At 43.5% G+C, this 21,578-nt stretch overlaps 1 protein-coding gene across 1 annotated transcript in view; it reads right to left on the reverse strand.

The window, feature by feature from the left end:
* LOC140127175 (uncharacterized) overlaps positions 1–21,578 on the reverse strand; it is a 49,172-nt gene that overhangs the window by 4,961 nt on the left and 22,633 nt on the right. The window contains exons 13-18 of the mRNA XM_072147544.1: positions 8,752–8,928; positions 5,446–6,048; positions 4,553–4,690; positions 3,612–3,710; positions 1,320–1,508; positions 765–869 (exon numbers count right to left, since the gene is read on the reverse strand). Coding sequence (XP_072003645.1) covers positions 765–869; positions 1,320–1,508; positions 3,612–3,710; positions 4,553–4,690; positions 5,446–6,048; positions 8,752–8,928 — 1,311 coding nt within the window. The remainder of the gene's footprint in view (positions 1–764; positions 870–1,319; positions 1,509–3,611; positions 3,711–4,552; positions 4,691–5,445; positions 6,049–8,751; positions 8,929–21,578) is intronic.

Genomic DNA, 21,578 nt, shown 5'->3' on the forward strand with positions numbered 1-21,578 from the left:
TATTGGTTACATAATAAATCCTCTTCCCATCTTTCCAATGAGAGTCAATGGCTCAGAAATCAGTCAATAGCTTATAAATTTAGGGATATGATTTATATTTATTTATATCCATGCTTTATATGATATTTTATATAGACTTTATTAGATATATTGTGGCCAATCTAATGAACACAAAGATAAGACACGTACAGACTCTTACTCTAATGTGAATTCGTGTGGCCAAGAATTATTTAAGTAACCTCTGAAGCTGATAAATGAGGTTGTGTGTACTAACATGATGGACGTTTACACCATGCACATAACCAGTCAGACCTGTACACACAAGGGGTTATGTAGAGCATTGGAAGTGTGGAATGTTACATGCCTTCTCTTTATTTACACTGGAAATAAAATTTGGCACAAAAGGGCAGATTTACTAATCCTCTAGTCTAGTCTAGTTTTTTCAAATCAATGAAGTCCAAAACGCACCCGTGTTTATCGTGTTTGATGTCAGATTAAAAATGTGCTGTATTTTGCTGCCCAATCTATATTTATTCTATATACCAATTGGTAAAATTGGTGAGAGGGCATATTAAGCCTATGCTTTACTGCCAGACTTCACCCATTTCCCACTTGGCTACAAATTTGTAAAGAAAGACAAAAAAAAGGCCTAAAACACTGTAAACTGATTTTGCTGCACATTGAGCCACAATTCTGACCCATGTTAAAGAGTAAATCTCTCCTAATACATATTCTCAGGTTATCTCTTGTAATTGTACACCCACCTCAGCCAAAGGTTCTGGAGACAGTTGAGGGGATCTTCTCTGTGTTATGTCCATTAAATCCAACTCAGATTTTCGGTTGCGGGCTATTGAAAGTCGTTCTTGAAACTAGACCGGAATATAATTTTCATTAAGCATGTTACAGTATGTTATTGGACTGTGGTGCCTAATGTCAAAAAAAGAACTTGCTAAATATTTAGAGAAAAAATCCAGGAAATGTTTGTTATGTATGTGCGACCACACAACACAGATATAAGAGAGTACTAGGCAAAGTCTAAGAACATAATAATTTACAGTTTATACTAACCAAACATTGAAAAGTAATACCTTTCCAGTACAAGTCTTTGCTGTGGACAGCTTGGAAAAGGAGACACATTACTACATCATCATGTCTTCATCCAAGCTGTCCACAGCAGCTGCACAGTGTGAAGGGAGATGAAGCTCCTTGCTCCACCACAGTGTTCTACTCTGTGTCCTGAGGATTGAAGGCTCTGCTGGACGACACAGTTCAGGAATTGAAAATATAGCTATTAAGCTTTTATGTTGTAGTTTACCTACCCTTAACATCTGTCTTCTTCTGTCACTGGCGCATTTTAATTCCGCCTCCCTCTGTAAATTACGCAATCTCTGCATGGCTTCCTGTTGCTCTCTCAGAGACAGTCGGATGAACACTTTCTCCCGCTGAAGTATTGCCTGACCAGATGGCAGAGAGCAAATCTGTTGGATGTTATTGCTTACCACACATTCCTATAGACAAAGACGCAGGATATTTCTCCCAGCACTGACATTTTATAGTGACATTATATTATGATAGTATATATTTAAGGGTTTTCTTCGGATAGAACTCCCACTGATCTAATCACTTCAGAGAGCCCCATCAATTTCACCAAACATGTAACTATCTGATGAATGTACAGCTGGTCCCATAACAATACAGCAAAGTTGAACAGCATATTTTGGGCAAAGATGTCCAAATACTTTATATCATTTTTTTCAGCCTCACCTTTCAAGTTTTCAGTCATCATAAATTGATTATTTGCAGGTTCGTTTGAAATTTGTAATGGCACCATTTTTTATGTTTTTAATTTACAGTATTTACCATGCAGTATAAATTACATGATTTTGCAGAAAAAGGTGGAGTTTTATTGGTGCCAATTTGGTGGGTTTATGATATTTATGGGCTTTTTTCCACATTTTCTTACGGTTGTATTTGCAGTTATTTGATACATATGGCAAGGACATATGGTATGGTGTCCTCCACTACAAGAAATACTTGTACCAATTTTTGACCCAAATGACTGTAGGGGTATGTGATTGACATAGTGGATTTATAGAATATAATAGATTATGAGATAGCAACTATCCGTCATCTCAAAAGCCCTGTATGACAGTAAATAGTGTGTGGCGTACACATAGGTGTTAGTGTCCAACACCAAACACAGCTGTCTCTTGTATTCCTTTCCACTCTCAAGGGGGTCAGTGCCTATTGTACAAAAGACCCATCTGGCTGCAAGTGCTTTTAAATGCACTCTCAGAAAAACATTTCAAATACAATTTTAATGAATAATATAAGTTACTTTTTAACTTATTGGGACTGATAGATAAAGAGTATTAAAAGCTGCTTGGTCAAGCTCTTTCTCCTATACAAGCGCCACCCCATGTGATCCAGGGCATTGGGAAGTAGATTACTTAGCTCTGCAAGAGAACTTTTTAACCACAGGATCTAAATAGATAACTTCCATCTTTTCTCTCCTTCCGGCTGGAAGCATAGTACTGGCCTGGTAGAAAGCCTGGTTGGAGACGATTGGCCCCAGAATCACAAGCACTGCCAATTCATCTCCTTAGAGATTTTGAACCAGATAATGGGGATGAGAATAGGCAGCGTGGTGGTTACATTTCTGTAGATGTATATCTAATACTGGTTAAGGCTACATTCACACCAACGTATGGGGGACGTATATACGGCCGACGTATATACGGCCGATATACGTCCCCCATACACCCCTATGGGCGCAGCACACGTGCGGCACCGTACCATTCCGTACCCGGGAAAAAGATAGGACCTGTCCTATCTTTTCCCGTAATACGGGGCCGTGCGCCATAGGCTGCTATGGAGAGGGGCGGGGGTGAGCTGCGCTCACCTCCTCTTCCTCTCCCCGTACACTGCCGTTGCCCGCTACGGTACGGTACGGGCGGGCAACGGCAGTGTGAATAGAGCCTAATAAATATCTTTTTCTGGTATCTACTGTATATAAGTAATAAATCTAAAGATTATTCAAGAGAAAAAGTGCAACACTCCTTTTGTCATTCAAGGCATAGTACCATGCATGACATAGAACTGTGTGGAAATGACTACAGATTTCTGTACTAAACAGATAAATATTCCTCATTGTCTTAATTACCTCTTACAGTAAATCTCAACACATCCAATTCAACTCAAATTGTACAAACTTTAAATGGGGTTTTCCAGCTAAATAAAAACATTTTGAAAACTGCTCTTGTTAGGTGTCCTATCATATAAAAATTCTACTCTCACTCATTGATCTACACTGGTGAATCAGGCGAGTGCCAGCTCAGCCACTGATGTGCTAAGCGGACATCTCTAAGTCTGTACTGAGACACCATAGAAAAGAAACCAGTGTGGATTCAGGCATTGGAAGAATTAGATTTAGGACACCAATTAATAAATATTTATTTTTACTGGAAATCCCTTTAGTTCACCTCTTTTGTACGTTATTTACCTATTCTATGCCATATGAAGACTAAATCAAGATTCTGTTTTATATCAATTCTATTTTCAAGGTTCTGGATACTAATTTCTTTACTGTATTCTAAATAAAAAAATCTCACCTGATTCTTTGTCGCATGACTTGCTTCTGGGATGCTCTGCAGAGTGGATGATTTCACTTGTGAATTGTCAAAGGTATGCACAGGACACGACAGCTGTTTCTAGTAGATAGAAAAGGTGTATTGTCTGGAAGTTATAAAACTGAATATTGAGGAAAGGTTTAAAATGATTGTTTTAGTGAATAAAAGTTGGACATTATGGTTACATGATGGTTATATTGTACTTCATGAGTCATTGTTATGTTTATAATAACTTTTCATCTTCACAAAGAATAAAAAATCAGGATCCCAAACCAGACTTTGATCATGGTAGCTATAGGCCTAGCATCATGAGTTTCGGCACTCAACATATTGAAGTAAGCACTTTGTAACCATATAATTCTATCTAATTCTAGCAACCACTCCTGTCTTGTTATAGAAATCATGAACACTTACTTCTTATGATTCTTTGCAGATTGCACAGACATTATGGTTCTTATTTTGGCCAACAAATTGTATTTTGCTATGTATTATGTATGTATCATGGTTTACCAATATCTTAGGTATACCCCAGGTATCGGCTGGTATACCTATGGAGTTATGTTAAAGGATTTGTCCACTGTACTTCATGTATTTTGTAATGTGTTTGTAATGTATATATGTGTGTGTGTGTTGGGGGAGGGGGGATGCAGGATGTTAGGTAACTATCATTCCTATACATAAAATGGCCGCAGATGGAGGGTCATGTGATCTCTAACCGTATTGGGACTTTTCATCTTATGGACTACAATGTGATCTCTAACTGTCTCTAAATCCCTAACCTTGTGATAGCATTTCATTACATAATATATTCTACAAAGCCCATATAAGTCCCCCCTTTATTATACATGAACCAAATAGCAAGGTCTTTTAATCTTGGCCTATTATTACTATTTGAATGATTATTGAAAGTGCATAATACATACCTCATTCCTCACTAGAACGCCGTTTGCTGGTACTTGAGCCATATGACCAAAAAAGTTACTAGTCTGCATGGTGCTCACTGCAGCCACTGCTACAGTCTGATTGGCCGCCTCCCAGAACTTTAACCATGGAGCTTGTTTCTGTAGAAAGTTAAGAATGATCTTGATGTTAGAAGAGGATCTGCTGCAGATTTTAATGGAGAAAGAGAAAATGGTACTATAAATATATATTCAGAGACATGTCTAATAGAAGAGATTTATTGAAAAGTGGCCAACCCTTTTAAACTCAGCCTACTAGAAGGCAAAGTAAAAATTGATCAGCATCAACACTGTGATAAATCTGGTACAAATTTTTAATCTAACGCTGCATGATCTTACTTTAATAAATCTGCCCCAATGTGTACAGTGATGTCAGAGCTAGGGAGCAGTATAGAGTGATGAAACAGATAATGGACTACAGCCATAAACACAGGGATGTAAGAGCACAGTAAATGAGGTCCCAGTGTTTCATAGTAAACATACAATGCTATTAGCAGAGGATGGGAGTCCCTGCATTACATAGAACTATAATGCAAGAGCGTTCCCTCTGCCGGCCAAACAGCCGCGGCTGTTCAGGTGCGGTTGTTCGGCCGACAGGAGGAACGCCCTTGCATTATATTTCTATATAATACAGGGACTCCCATCCTCTGCTCTGTGTCTAGCCAGTGGGATCATGCCACTATGCGGAACGTTTACATGGGCTGCACACGTTCATGTGAAATTATCCTCATACTGTGAAGTCTTCAGAGAGGGTTATTTCAGACAGTAATGTGTTAAAACCACAGTGAGGTTAAGTGTTGATTTATAGAACAGACTTAAGGTGGTTGAATGTGTATGGTATATAGATTTTAACTTACTTGTTTATTGATTGCCATTCCATGTTTCCCAGCTTCCTCCGCACTGGTCATGTAAGGAATTGGCAGTTGATTTAGCTTCATTGTATGTTCTGTGGCAATCTGACTATCACATCTTTTTTCTTCTGCATTGATGTCTTTCTTGTCTATTTCAAGATCCATCAACACCTTTTCATTTACACTTCCTTCAAGCTTGGGATCTACTTCACAATTTCTGTATTTCACTTGCACCTTTAATGATGACTCTTCAAAGCTCAGCAGCTCATCAGCTTTTTCTGACCCTGCAGTGTTTCCTGCCTCGGACAGGTTTAGATCATTTGACTGCATTACATCTTCTCTTTCTTCTGCATCGTCCCTTTTTCTCTTTATCACCCCATTCTTTATATAACTCCTCAGAGTTTGCATCTCCAAATCTTTCATCTCTGGACTGCTTAGCTGCTCGGTCTTGATTCTGTCAGATTCCTGGTGTATTTCAACATTTAACTCATTCTCTGTTTGTGTCAGTCTGTCTTTATTCATACTGTCGTCATTGTTTTCACCTGTTACTGATTCCCTTATAGCCCGGCCTGTCTTATGCATCTCACACATATTATGTTCAGAAGATAGCTGACATAAAAGAAATACAAAATTTAATAACAATACAAAATCTGAAAATGTATTTCACTTGAGTTGTAAAAAAACACAGACAAATATCTACAGTATATGTCCAACTATACCATGTCACCATAGCTAATAGTTAGGCTGGCTGCAAACTAACATGCTCAGTCTGGGGCAATGCACAATTGAATAGATCCTGTGAACTTAGTGAATTAAGATGCAAGGAGTCCCTGCCTGCCGGGGGAGTCCCTGCCTGCCTGCCGGCCGAAACTATAAGGTCTGCTGTACATGTCCATGTACAGGGCTGGATTATTGGGAGGGCACCTGGGGTGTGGACCCAGGAGGTCCCTACCAGTGAGAAGAGGGCCACCACCCTCCTGTCTGCCGCATCTACTGATGCATAATAGGCAGTATCAATGTGCTAATACTGCCAAGTCCCATAGAGTACAGGGAGTCTCTGCCTCTGCTATACAAGTTCCTGATCTTGGAGCTGAACGGTGTTAGAGGGCAGAGTCACATGGTGAAGGGGCAGAGCTACAAATGTGAAAACTGTGGCCTCCTATGTACTGTAACATCGCTGTGATTTCCCGTATTGTGACATCTCTGTATGTATTATCCCTACACTGCGACATCTACCACCAGTAGACCAGCATTGACCGTATATTGGGGATGTTTGTTAGCTGTTGTTCTTTTGGTTAGCAAACATACCCATGTCTTTCTATAGGCTCAGACCCATGCCTGCGTTTTCCACAATGCCGTGAGTTAAATGACTTCCAATGCCACAAATTATAGGGCATGTAACATTCCTGCCTAAGTTTGCGGATTGGGGACTCCTCTTCTACTATCTACCGAGAAGAACTCACACACCAATGATACTTGGCTGCATACAACAGACAATGGCCCGCATTTATCAAAACTAGTACAGTACCCCCTGCACTGCTGTGGAAGTGTGCACCATTATTTTCTGGGGCACTTTGTTCATGCTGCAGAATTGTGTTGCAGACACAATTGTGGCACACGTCAGTAATAAATTTGACTCAAGCTCCGACCAAGCACGAACAAGCCCAGTGGTGTAACAAGACTCTATTGGTCCCTGGTGCAAACTTTGGATCGGGCCCCTATTTACTTAAACACTCACAGAACCTTATATGTAGTGTCCATCAGCCTCCCTTATTCCAACAGCTCTTATTTAAGAAATGCACACAGCAGCCCCCTTAATGAAATGTCAGCAGAGGCCCCCTTAATGGAATGTCCGTAGACGCCCCATTAATGAATCGTCCATAGACGCCCCCTTAATGATGTGCTCACAGCAGCATCCATAATGAAATTTAACAGAGCCCCCTTAATGAAACAAAAACAGTAAACTCTGTACTCATCTCACCCACCAATCCCACAGCTTCCTCTTCTCTATGGCAGCAGAGAGGGCAGATGCACGTCCATCCGTGCACCTTAGCCGCACACACACTGTATGACGCAGCAGTAGCGCCCAATGATGATGTCATTAGTATGCGCAGACATGGCACAGAAAAGTACATGTGGCTGCCTGCGGCGTTATTGCAATCAATTGTATGCGTGTCTGACGCATACGCATGACGCATACAATTGATTCTCCTCACATCTGACAGGAAACTCAGACTGCCGGCTGAACAAGACCCTTGAGATGCACATTTTTTCTGTCTTGTCGGACATAGTGCAGCCGAGACACAAAACAGTTTACATGTCTTTTCAGTGCAAAGTCAGATAGAAAACTGGCACAAACGCTTTTAATAGATGTGGGCCACTGTTATTTAAAGCAGTCCTGTCTACTACACTGTGCTTGGTCTGTGGATTACGACCAGCACACAGTCCCATTTCCAAGAACTAGGTATATTCAAGTGCAGACAGACTTAGTCATTTTATATTATCATGTACATAGAACCTTTTTTTAAAGGGATCACTATTTTGTAAGAAAAAAATTAAAAATATCTACATGTGTAAATGCTACAAATCTCATTCAAATAAATGTAACCGATAGGGGCATATTTAGTGGAGCTGCGCCCAAAAACAGAAATGTGGCACAGACACTTCTTAAATACCTGTGCAAGCAGTTTGCACTAGAGAGGACTTACAAAATACACCAGAAAATTGGCGCATGGCCCTTAGTAAATGTGCCCCATAGTCTCTGGTTTTTATGCAGTGTAAACATGCATACAAGTGTGCAGCAAGTAAACTGAGCATAAATAAACACAGTGGGGGGAATTTATCAATAGAGGGGCTGCTTACGACAGTTCTATGTCTGTCTTTGGAGATCTGCTGCAGTCAGATTCATTAAAGTGGCTTTACCCCTTGATAAATCTGCTGCCAGTGTTTTTTGCTTTGAGGGTTGTTTGCGACAGTTACATGAAAAGTTGCAAAAACCCCGACAAAAGTCACAACATAGACCAGGGTAGGGACTGGCGTAAACTTGTGCCAAAAGTTGTGCTGAAATGGATATTTGTAGCATATCGCAAATCATGAATTCAGTCGTATAGTAAAAACTAGACAATGCAAATAATGAATTTGTCGCAAGCATGGTCTATGTCAAAGTGACTTTGAACTGTCCTATGTTCATTTGGCGCATTTTGGAAACTCACAAAACAGCATTTGCACCACAAGTGCGCCAAAACAACACCAAACATAGACCAAAACCCCAATGATAAATCCCCACCTAGTGACTTTAATGTTTCAATTTACCTTGATTTTATGCATCACAATGGATTTCCATTTTGCCAGTGAATTATTAGTTGCCTGCCTATGGCTCACTTTTAAGCTATAAGAGGTGTTTGAAAGAGTGTCCTCTGGCATAGTCTTCTCTATGCCTACCATGGACTCAAGTCTTGCAGGTGAATCTGTCAATGGTTGTTTTATTACCTGAAAAGAATTAAATAAATAACGATTAGTTATCGGAGAGAATTTTATAATGTTTTCAAATATGTATGTATCAAAAGTTCAAAGAAAGGTAATCTACCATAAAAATCCATCATGATTAGAGATGAGCGAGCACTAAAATGCTCGGGTACTCGTTATTCGAGACGAACTTTTCCCGATGCTCGAGTGCTCGTTTTGAGTAACGAGCCCCATTGAAGTCAATGGGAGACTCGAGCATTTTTCAAGGGGACCAAGGCTCTGCACAGGGAAGCTTGGCCAAACACCTGGGAACCTCAGAAAAGGATGGAAACACCACGGAAATGGACAGGAAACAGCAGGGGCAGCATGCATGGATGCCTCTGAGGCTGCTTAAATGCACCATTATGCCAAAATTATGGGCAACAGCATGGCCATGACAGAGTGACAGAATGAAGCTAGATAGCATCTAAAACATCCAATAATTGACCCTGACACTATAGGGGACGGCATGCAGAGGCAGCGGCAGCAGCGGAAGGCTAGAGAGTGGCATGGCGACATACCCTAAATGGACTCAGGCTTCAAACCAATGGGTAGCAGAGAGGAACCAAAGGAGGTGAGCAAGAAGCGCTCAAATAATATCGGTACATGATAAAAGTTTGCCAGTATATTTTGTGGATTACACAGCAGGGTGGCGACAAAGTTAACATGGAAGCCATGAAAACAATCCAAAATTCTGCCTGACACAGCTCGTTTGATAAGGGGACGATGTATGGAGGCAGTGAACTAGTAGTAGATTAAAGGTGCTGCAGTTAAAACTATGTTAGTTGTTTCTTGGCATGGAGCTGGCGCTCCGCTGCCAGGCGAGCTTTCGCCAATCCAAGCCCCTGTCTCTAGGCTACTCCCCAAACAGCACTTCTAAGAACCTTTCAGATAAGGATTTGGAGGTATAGTAGGCCTTTGAGACCTGGACCGAGGTAGGCCCCGCAATCCTCTGCGTCGGCAGTATATGACCAGCCCCAGGGTCAGACTCGGTCCCAGCCTGCACCAAGTTAAGTGTAGTAGCGTTCTTATAAGTTTGGGATATGGCGGGTGAGGGGGATGTAAACAGATGCGCAAGAAGCGCTGAAATAATATCCGTAAATGGTAAAAGTTTGCCAGTATATTTTGTGGATAACACAGCAGGGTGGCGACAAAGTTAACAAGTTTGTTGTGGAAGCCATGAAAACAACCCAAAATTCTGCCTGACACAGCACGTTTGATAAGGCGGGCATGTATGGAGGCAGTGAACTAGTAGTAGATTAAAGGTGCTGCAGTTAAAACTATGTTAGTTGGTTCTTGGCATGGAGCTGCCGCTCCGCTGCCAGGCGAGCTTTCGCCAATCCAAGCCCCTGTCTCTAGGCTACTCCCCAAACAGCACTTCTAAGAACCTTTTGTATAAGATCAAGTGTAGTAGCGTTCTTATAAGTTTAGGATATGGCGGGTGAGGGGAATGTAAACAGATGCGCAAGAAGCGCTGAAATAATATCCGTAAATGGTAAAAGTTTGCCAGTGTATTTTGTGGATAACACAGCAGGGTGGCGACAAAGTTAACAACTTTGATGTGGAATCCATGAAAACAACCCAAATTTCGGCCTGACAAACCTCGTTTGATAAAGGGACGATGTATGGAGGCAGCTATATGGACGACTTTTGGAGGTACCAACAAAGAGAGACCAAGCGGAGTGTGTATAGGCCAAAAAATATACAAATCTTTATTCAATAATGACTACGAACTCTACAAGACATGCACGAATCTTAAAACCCCTAAAAAGTACCAAAGTACATACAATCTGACCCATGTATATGACCACAATAGGTCTATACATAACACATGACCCAAAAAAGACAAGGTAAATAGTCTAATTTTGCCCTGAAAAGAAAAAATAAATACATTAATGTGGAAGGGAGCGGTTGTGGCACAATAGTTCAAAACTGTAAATCAGTAGTAATTCCCTTGGACAAAATGCATGTGATATGACAGGAGCAAAAGGAGGCACGCTCTAAAGTAGATACAGGTTTGTTGTTAATGTATGGTTACCCATCCATATGGTAGATCCCGAGTGGAGCGTGCACCGAGGGTGATGTGGGTAAGAAAATCCCCACGCGTTTCGTCGCTAGATGCGACTTCCTCAGGGGTCCATATTAAGTTGGCGGATCCGCTTTAGACATAGAGGCTACCCTAGGAGAGTCATCTCCAAAGCATACCTCAGAACTGCACATAGCAGCCGTGATCAACTCCTGCGACCACGTGAGAAAACCACGGATTTCAAACTGGGAGTCATAACAACGTATAATAACCAATGGGAGGACGTCAGAAAAATTCTAATGAGCAATTGGAATATCTTGAGAGCGGAAAAACGCTTAAATCCCTGGATTTCTGAAAAACCATCCTTAATTGCAAGGAGAGCAAAGAGTCTGAAAGACAACCTGACAAGAAGCCATTTTCAACGGAATAAAAGAACCTTGGGACGAGGTGGGAAGATCAAGGGCTCCTACGCATGTGGAGGGTGCACGGTCTGCCCCCTGATGACACCGCTGAAACGGGTTACCAATCCCATCAACCACAGATCTTTCAACCTTTACCATTACATCAACTGTAAGAGTAAAAATGTGATTTACGGCCTCATATGTCCATGTGAGAAAATGTACGTGGGCCAAACAACACAAGAATTAAGAAAGAGGATACAACAGCATCTTTCGAGCATTCGGAACTCCACGAAATACTTCAATCAGGGTAAGGTCCTTTCCACTGTCGCAACACACTTTAGACTCTTCCATGGGGGGTCAACACATGGAATTAGAGTGGTGGGGTTGGACTTGGTATATAACAACATTCGGGGTGGCGACTTGGTTCCCGAGCTACTACGAAGAGAAGCTCGCTGGATCTTTAACTTAGGATGTATTGCACCCACAGGTATCAATGAGGATCTCCTCTTCTCAGGATTCTATAAGCAGCGATAGAAGGTGCATTTATCCGTCGGTGAGTATAATTTAGTAATAGCCCCTTTTTTATACTGTATTGTTTAACAGTTCACGTTTATACACAATTTCTTCATATTTTGTCCATACATCACACATGTACACATATAGGTTCACATATATATACATATTCCAGGATTTTACCAGCACGGCATACATCCGGCACTGCAAGGATGTTACACACCAGGATACACGTATATACCATGTACAATACTAAATTAATCAACACTTTCCCAATTTTCGGGCGTATTTAAGGTTTAGGTTAATATACACATGTAAGTCACCATTCTTTTCAACACATTCTACCTACCCGGGTGGGTGTCCCTCCCGTAATCTTGGACCCTTATGGTCCCTTACCACATTTCACTCAGGACCCTTAAGGTTCACACCCCTTCTGGTCCGGCTTTCGGGCCCCTCTCACCTTACACTAATTTTTTCAATTTTTTCATTTTTCCCGTTTCACTTTCCCGTTCACTTTTGGGTTCCCCATTCCCTCTTTCCACTTTCATTTCCCTCTCTTTCTTGTGCCCTCTTTCTCTCTTCTTTCTTCTTTCTTCTTCTTTTCTTTCTTACTTTCTTTCCTGGATGTTATGTATCGCAGAATACCAAGTGCAATAAACAGCTGGTCTACGAATAATGTTAACAACGATACATCTTCTTTTTTAAGAACAAGTGAATTGATGTACGATATAACCATCTGAAACTATTACAACGTCCCGAGTAATACTCACCTCGAATCCTTGCCTCCTGACTGTCGACGCTCTCCTGTAGCTCTGTTGGACTTCTTCTGTTTGGGCCCCCACTCCACTGGGGGTTGGGGATACATCAAGGGACCTACTGGTCTAAGAGGATAACACAATCAAGAACACAGGAACCAACTTATGAGAGACACAAGTTTCACTGTGCAAGACAATGCTGCACAAGTTAAAAGAATACTTACGGATGTTTTCCAGTGACCCATCAAAACCACTCCACCAAATCCTAGATGACTTTTAGGAGTTCTTTCTTTCTCCACTAAATTGACTGCTGATGCTCTGGTGGCAACATGGATGACACATAATTTGATAAATGTATTTATATATTTGTTCATTATCTACTTTTGATATATTGATTAAGCAATCTGTTTCATTCTGCATGACATGCGCTTTTTTAATTGCCCTCCCCAGGGTGCTAGCCAAAATCCGTTCCTTTCTACCTCCACAGGTTTATGCATTATTGTATCCTGACTTTACCGTTGAGAGGCATCAAATTTTAATTTGTTCCCTATCTTTCTGTTTGCACAGAAATTATATCATGTACCGCCTGATGGTGTAATTACTGAATAATGTATCGGCGCCTGCGCATGGTGTAAGATCGTTGCCGGCAATACTTTGTACTAGCAGGGCGTACGCATGCGTTATGTCGCCGGCTCACAAGTCTCGCGCGACTTGTCACATGACTGATCACATGACTTTACTCTCGCGAGATTTTGAACAGGTCACATGACCAGCGGCTGTTTAGCGTGATGCCGCGAGTGTTTGGAGCTCCACTCACAGCTGCAACATTAATAGGAGGTATGTGAATGGCTAAAGTTTTCACCCTGGGGAGGGGCACATGTGTATTTAGGTCAAACGGCGATCTATTGTGCCACAACCGCTCCCTTCCACATTAATGTATTTATTTTTTCTTTTCAGGGCAAAATTAGACTATTTACCTTGTCTTTTTTGGGTCATGTGTTATGTATAGACCTATTGTGGTCATATACATGGGTCAGATTGTATGTACTTTGGTACTTTTTAGGTGTTTTTAAGATTCGTGCATGTCTTGTAGAGTTCGTAGTCATTATTGAATAAAGATTTGTATATTTTTTGGCCTATACACACTCCGCTTGGTCTCTCTTTGTTGGTACATTTGTATATAGAGTGTTGTGGCCGCTTTGGATACACTTCAATTAAAACTTTGCTGTGCAGGTTTCATTTATCTGTTTATACCGACTTTTGGAGGTAGCAATGGAGACAACGTGTGGAGGCTGCTATGGAGACAATTCAATTTGGATAGTGCCTGTATGTGGCAGTCCAAAAAATTTTTCAAACCAGAGGAGCAGGTAGGTGGCCCTCCAGAAAAATGGAATAGATTGAGTGCCTGTATGTGGCAGTCCAAAAAAGTTTTTAAACCAGAGGAGCAGGTAGGTGGCCCTCCAGAAAAATGGAATAGATTGAGTGCCTGTATGTGGCAGTCCAAAAAAGTTTTTAAACCAGAGGATCAGGTAGGTGGCCCTCCAGAAAAATGGAATAGATTGAGTGCCTGTATGTGGCAGTCCAAAAAAGTTTTTAAACCAGAGGAGCAGGTAGGTGGCCCTCCAGAAAAATGGAATAGATTGAGTGCCTGTATGTGGCAGTCCAAAAAAGTTTTTAAACCAGAGGAGCAGGTAGGTGGCCCTCCAGAAAAATTTAATAGATTGAGTGCCTGTATGTGGCAGTCCAAAAAAGTTTTCAAACCAGAGGAGCAGGTAGGTGGCCCTCCAGAAAAATGGAATAGATTGAGTGCCTGTATGTGGCAGTCCAAAAAATTTTTCAAACCAGAGGAGCAGGTAGGTGGAGCTCCAGAAAAATGGAATAGATTGAGTGCCTGTATGTGGCACTCCCAAAAATTGTTTAAAACAGAGGACCGGGTCGGTGGCCCTCCAGAAAAATTAAATGCATAAAGTACTATAGGTAGAGCCAGTGGGCCCTGTCAAAAAATAGCCAGTTTCCTCTGCTTTACTGTACAAAGAGCAGGAGAAGGAGGAAAATGAGGAGGAGGAGGAGGAGTGGATAAATTATTCAGGTTGAGCTTCCTTCACCTGCTGGAGATTGGAAATTAGGAGAAATCCATGCTTTATTCATCTTGATAAGCGTCAGCCTGTCAGCGCTGTCAGTCGACAGGCGTGTACGCTTATCGGTGATGATGCCACCAGCTGCACTGAAAACCCGCTCGGACAAGACGCTAGCGGCAGGGCAGGCAAGAACCTCCAAGGCGTACAGCGCCAGTTCGTGCCACATGTCCAGCTTTGAAACCCAGTAGTTGTAGGGAGCTGTGTGATCATTTAGGACGATGGTATGGTCAGCTACGTACTCCCTCACCATCTTTCTGTAAAGATCAGCCCTACTCTGCCGAGACTGGGGACAGGTGACAGTGTCTTGCTGGGGTGACATAAAGCTGGCAAAAGCCTTGTAAAGCGTACCCTTGCCAGTGCTGGACAAGCTGCCTGCTCGCCTACTCTCCCTCGCTACTTGTCCCGCAGAACTACGCACTCTGCCGCTAGCGCTGTCAGAAGGGAAATACTGTTTCAGCTTGTGCACCAGGGCCTGCTGGTATTCATGCATTCTCACACTCCTTTCCTCTCCAGGGATGAGAGTGGAAAGATTTTGCTTGTACCGTGGGTCCAGGAGAGTGAACACCCAGTAATCGGTGCTGGAATAAATTCTTTGAACGCGAGGGTCACGGGATAGGCAGCCTAGCATGAAATCTGCCATATGCGCCAGAGTACCAACGCGTAAGAATTCGCTCCCCTCACTGGCCTGACTGTCCATTTCCTCCTCCTCCAACTCCTCCAATTCCTCTTCTTCTGCCCATACACGCTCAACAGTGAAGGACTCAACAATGGTCCCCTCTTGTGTCTCGCCAACATTCTCCTCCTCTTCCTCCTCCACCTCCACCTCCTCCGATATGCGCTGAGAAACAGACCTAAGGGTGCTTTGGCTATAAACAAGGGAATCTTCTTCCCCCGTCTCTTGTGAGGAGCGCAAAGCTTCCGACTTCATGCTGACCAGAGAGTTTTTCAACAGGCCAAGCAGCGGGATGGTGAGGCTGATGATGGCGGCATCGCCACTGACCATCTGTGTTGACTCCTCAAAGTTACTCAGCACCTGACAGATATCAGACATCCACGTCCACTCCTCATTGTAGACTTGAGGAAGCTGACTGACCTGACCACCAGTTCTGGTGGAAGTTGACATCTGGCAGTCTACAATCGCTCGGCGCTGCTGGTAAACTCTGGATAACATGGTCAGTGTTGAATTCCACCTCGTGGGCACGTCGCACAACAGTCGGTGAGCGGGCAGTTGGAGGCGGCGCTGCGCTGCCCTGAGAGTGGCAGCATCTGTGCTGGACTTCCTGAAATGCGCACAGATGCGGCGCACCTTCGTGAGCAAATCAGACAGATTGGGGTATGTCTTGAGGAAACGCTGAACTATCAGATTTAACACATGGGCCAGGCATGGCACATGTGTCAGTCTGCCGAGTTGCAGAGCCGCCACCAGGTTACGGCCGTTGTCACACACAACCATGCCTGGCTTCAGGTTCAGCGGTGCCAGCCACAGATCAGTCTGCGCCGTGATGCCCTGTAATAGTTCTTGGGCGGTGTGCCTTTTATCGCCTAGGCTCAGCAGTTTGAGCACCGCCTGCTGTCGCTTAGCGACGGCACTGCTGCTGTGCCTAGAGCTACCGACTGATGGCGCCATGCCCACGGATGGTCGTTCGGAGGAGGAGGTGGAGGAGGGGTGGGAGGAGGAGGAGGCATAGTAGGCCTCAAACACCTGGACCGAGGTAGGCCCCGCAATCCTCGGCGTCGGCAGTATATGACCAGCCGCAGGGTCACACTCGGTCCCAGCCTCCACCAAGTTAACCCAATGTGCCGTCAGAGATATATAGTGGCCCTGCCCGGCAGCACTCGTCCACGTGTCCGTGGTCAGGTGGACCTTGTCAGAAACGGCGTTGGTCAGGGCACGGATTATGTTGTCTGACACGTGCTGGTGCAGGGCTGGGACGGCACATCGGGAAAAGTAGTGGCGGCTGGGGACCGAATACCGAGGGGCGGCCGCCGCCATGAGGCTGCGAAAGGCCTCGGTCTCTACTAGCCTATAGGGCAGCATCTCCAGGCTTAGCAATCTGGAGATGTGCACATTAAGGGCTTGGGCGTGCGGGTGGGTTGCACTATATTTGCGTTTCCGCTCCAGCGTCTGGGGTATGGAGAGCTGAACGCTGGTGGATGCTGTGGAGGATCGTGGAGGCGACGATGGGGTTTTTGTGGCAGGGTCCTGGGCAGGGGGCTGACTATCAGCTGACACAGGGGAAGGAGCAGTGGTGTGCACGGCCGGAGGTGAACGCGCTTGTTGCCACTGAGTGGGGTGTTTAGCATTCATATGCCTGCGCATACTGGTGGTAGTTAAGCTAGTAGTGGTGGAACCCCTGCTGATCCTGGTTTGGCAAATGTGGCACACCACAGTCCGTCGGTCATCCGGTGTTTCCTTAAAGAACCTCCAGACTTCTGAAAATCTAGCCCTCGCCGCAGGAGCCCTTGCCACGGGAGCTTCACTAGTTGACACATTTGGCGCTGATGCACCAGCTCTGGCCCTGCCTCTCCGTCTGGCCCCACCACTGCCTCTTCCAACCTGTTCTGGTCGAGGACTCTCCTCCGTCTCAGAAGCACTGTGTTCACCCGGCCTCTCAACCCAGCTTGGGTCTGTCACCTCATCATCCTCCGATCCCTCAGTCTGCTCCCCCCTCGGACTTCCTGCCCTGACAACAACTTCCCCACTGTCTGACAACCGTGTCTCCTCATCGTCGGACACCTCTTTACACACTTCTTCCAGTACGTCAACAAGGTCATCATCACCCACAGACTGCGACTGGTGGAAAACCTGGGCATCGGAAAATTGCTCATCAGCAACCGGACAAGTGGTTTGTGACTGTGGGAATGGTCCAGAAAACAGTTCCTCAGAGTATGCCGGTTCAAATGGCAAATTTTGCTGGGAGGGGGCAGACTGGGGGGGAGGAGGCTGAGGTGCAGGAGCTGGAGGAGTGCCGATTTCGGTGACATGGGTGGACTGCGTGGAAGACTGACTGGTGGACAAATTGCTCGAAGCATTGTCGGCAATCCACGACATCACCTGTTCGCACTGTTCTGGCCTCAACAGTGCTCTACCACGATTCCCAGTAACTTCAGACATGAACCTAGGGAGTGTAGCTCTGCGGCGTTCCCCTGCTCCCTCATAAGCAGGTGGTGTCTCACCCCGCCCAGGACCACGGCCTCTGACCCCTGCAGTAGTTGGACGCCCACGTCCCCGCCCTCGTCCTCTACCCCTAGCCCTCGGGTTAAACATTTTGAAAATGAGAGTTATAACTTGAATTTTTTTTTTAACTTTTTTTGTTTTTTTTTGTTTTTTTTTTGTGTTTTTTAGTTTTTAAAACCAAACGATGCTATCCTATTGCTATGGCTATTTTATAGCCAAGTATGAAAGCACACTGCTATGCCAGATGAGATGACGCTGAGTTATGAAAAAAATAAACGTAAAATAAAAAAGGAAATGGCAGACTGTGCCTAATTGAAATACAACCCCGGGCCCTAATAAATTTTCCCACTTCGGTCTTTGCGATGGATATGTGCGTCACTAAGCGCAAAACACAGTGGTCGCAAGTCTGACTCCAAATTGCTCACAATTTGCTAGTAGATGCACTGCAACAACTACAGCCACCAGCAGATCAACCAGAAATCAAATATATATAACGCTACTGTAGGCGTAATTAAGCCGTTTGTATTCTCCTATGGCTATTTTCTAGCCAAGTATTACAGCACACTACTATGCCAGATGAGATGACGCTGAGTTATGAAAAAAATAAACGTAAAATAAAAAAGGAAATGGCAGACTGTGCCTAATTGAAATACAACCCCGGCCCCTAATAAATTTTCCCACTTCGGTCTTTGCGATGGATATGTGCGTCACTAAGCGCAAAACACAGTGGTCGCAAGTCTGACTCCAAATTGCTCACAATTTGCTAGTAGATGCACTGCAACAACTACAGCCACCAGCAGATCAACCAGAAATCAAATATATATAACGCTACTGTAGGCGTAATTAAGCCGTTTGTATTCTCCTATGGCTATTTTCTAGCCAAGTATTACAGCACACTACTATGCCAGATGAGATGACGCTGAGTTATGAAAAAAATAAACGTAAAATAAAAAAGGAAATGGCAGACTGTGCCTAATTGAAATACAACCCCGGGCCCTAATAAATTTTCCCACTTCGGTCTTTGCGATGGATATGTGCGTCACTAAAACATAGTGGTCGCAAGTCTGACTCCAAATTGCTCACAATTTACTAGTAGATGCACTGCAACAACTACAGCCACCAACAGATCAACCAGAAATCAAATATATATATAACGCTACTGTAGGCGTAAGTAAGCCGTTTGGATTCTCCTATGGCTATTTTCTAGCCAAGTATTACAGCACACTACTATGCCAGATGAGATGACGCTGAGTTATGAAAAAAATAAACGTAAAATAAAAAAGGAAATGGCAGACTGTGCCTAATTGAAATACAACCCCGGGCCCTAATAAATTTTCCCACTTCGGTCTTTGCGATGGATATGTGCGTCACTAAAACACAGTGGTCGCAAGTCTGACTCCAAATTGCTCACAATTTACTAGTAGATGCACTGCAACAACTACAGCCACCAGCAGATCAACCAGAAATCAAATATATATAACGCTACTGTAGGCGTAATTAAGCCGTTTGTATTCTCCTATGGCTATTTTCTAGCCAAGTATTACAGCACACTACTATGCCAGATGAGATGACGCTGAGTTATGAAAAAAATAAACGTAAAATAAAAAAGGAAATGGCAGACTGTGCCTAATTGAAATACAACCCCGGGCCCTAATAAATTTTCCCACTTCGGTCTTTGCGATGGATATGTGCGTCACTAAAACACAGTGGTCGCAAGTCTGACTCCAAATTGCTCACAATTTACTAGTAGATGCACTGCAACAACTACAGCCACCAGCAGATCAACCAGAAATCAAATATATATAACGCTACTGTAGGCGTAATTAAGCCGTTTGTATTCTCCTATGGCTATTTTCTAGCCAAGTATTACAGCACACTACTATGCCAGATGAGATGACGCTGAGTTATGAAAAAAATAAACGTAAAATAAAAAAGGAAATGGCAGACTGTGCCTAATTGAAATACAACCCCGGGCCCTAATAAATTTTCCCACTTCGGTCTTTGCGATGGATATGTGCGTCACTAAAACACAGTGGTCGCAAGTCTGACTCCAAATTGCTCACAATTTACTAGTAGATGCACTGCAACAACTACAGCCACCAGCAGATCAACCAGAAATCAAATATATATAACGCTACTGTAGGCGTAATTAAGCCGTTTGTATTCTCCTATGGCTATTTTCTAGCCAAGTATTACAGCACACTACTATGCCAGATGAGATGACGCTGAGTTATGAAAAAAATAAACGTAAAATAAAAAAGGAAATGGCAGACTGTGCCTAATTGAAATACAACCCCGGGCCCTAATAAATTTTCCCACTTCGGTCTTTGCGATGGATATGTGCGTCACTAAAACACAGTGGTCGCAAGTCTGACTCCAAATTGCTCACAATTTACTAGTAGATGCACTGCAACAACTACAGCCACCAGCAGATCAACCAGAAATCAAATATATATAACGCTACTGTAGGCGTAATTAAGCCGTTTGTATTCTCCTATGGCTATTTTCTAGCCAAGTATTACAGCACACTACTATGCAAGATGAGATGACACTGAGTTATTAAAACAATAAACGTAAAATAAAAAGAAACTGGCAGACTGTGCCTAATTCTACTCAAACCCCTAATAAATTTTCCCACTTTGGTGTTTGAGGTGGATATGTGTGTCACTAAGAGCTAAACACAACGGTAGCAAGTCCCCCTGCTAATTCCTCACAATATGGTACTAGCTGCAAATAAAAAAAAAAAAAAGTATAACGTTATTGTAGCCCTAAGAAGGGCTGTTGGGTTCTTGTAGAATCACTCCTGCCTAACAGTAAGCTAATAGAACACCCTAACGCTTTCCCTGAACAGCAGCAGCTCTCTCCCTAGCGGCATCCAGACAGAGAATGATCCGAGCAGCGCGGGCAGCGGCTAGTCTATCCCAGGGTCACCTGATCTGGCCAGCCAACCACTGCTATCTACGTGTAAGGGTACCACGTCATGCTGGGTGGAGTGCAGAGTCTCCTGGCTTGTGATTGGCTCTGTTTCTGGCCGCCAAAAAGCAAAACGGCGGGAGCTGCCATTTTCTCGAGCGGGCAAAATACTCGTCCGAGCAACGAGCAGTTACGAGTACACTAATGCTCGATCGAGCATCAAGCTCGGACGAGTATGTTCGCTCATCTCTAATCATGATAATAAAAATAAAAACCAGGGACACTCATAAATCCAAGCACTGTGACTGTGGTCTCCTCCCTTCTAAAATCAACTTTTCAAATTATGCTTTACAGGCTGTTACACTGTCTCACCCTACCCCCTATTCTCTCAGCACTTGTACAGTGGTGTAACAATGGTGTTGTAGAACTTAAAGGCGTTGGCCATTGTTTTACATAAATTGCCCATGTCCCTTTACTGCCTTAATAATATTCATTATTAATCATTCCTTTAATGCTGTCTGCAAACTCTTCTGGATCTTTGTTTACATGTCTGTGCACTGATAAACAGGAGGGACCTGCAGCAGGAGATTATGATTCCCCCCCTCCAACCACCCTGTGTGTGTCAGTTAGACGGACGAAGAGAAAAAAGACACACTGGAGGCTGCCATTACAGATGGACTGAAGGAGTGAGAAGCAGGGAGATTTTGTAGA

Source organism: Engystomops pustulosus, chromosome 4, assembly GCF_040894005.1.
Source record: "Engystomops pustulosus chromosome 4, aEngPut4.maternal, whole genome shotgun sequence".
Classification (NCBI taxonomy): Eukaryota; Metazoa; Chordata; class Amphibia; order Anura; family Leptodactylidae; genus Engystomops; species Engystomops pustulosus.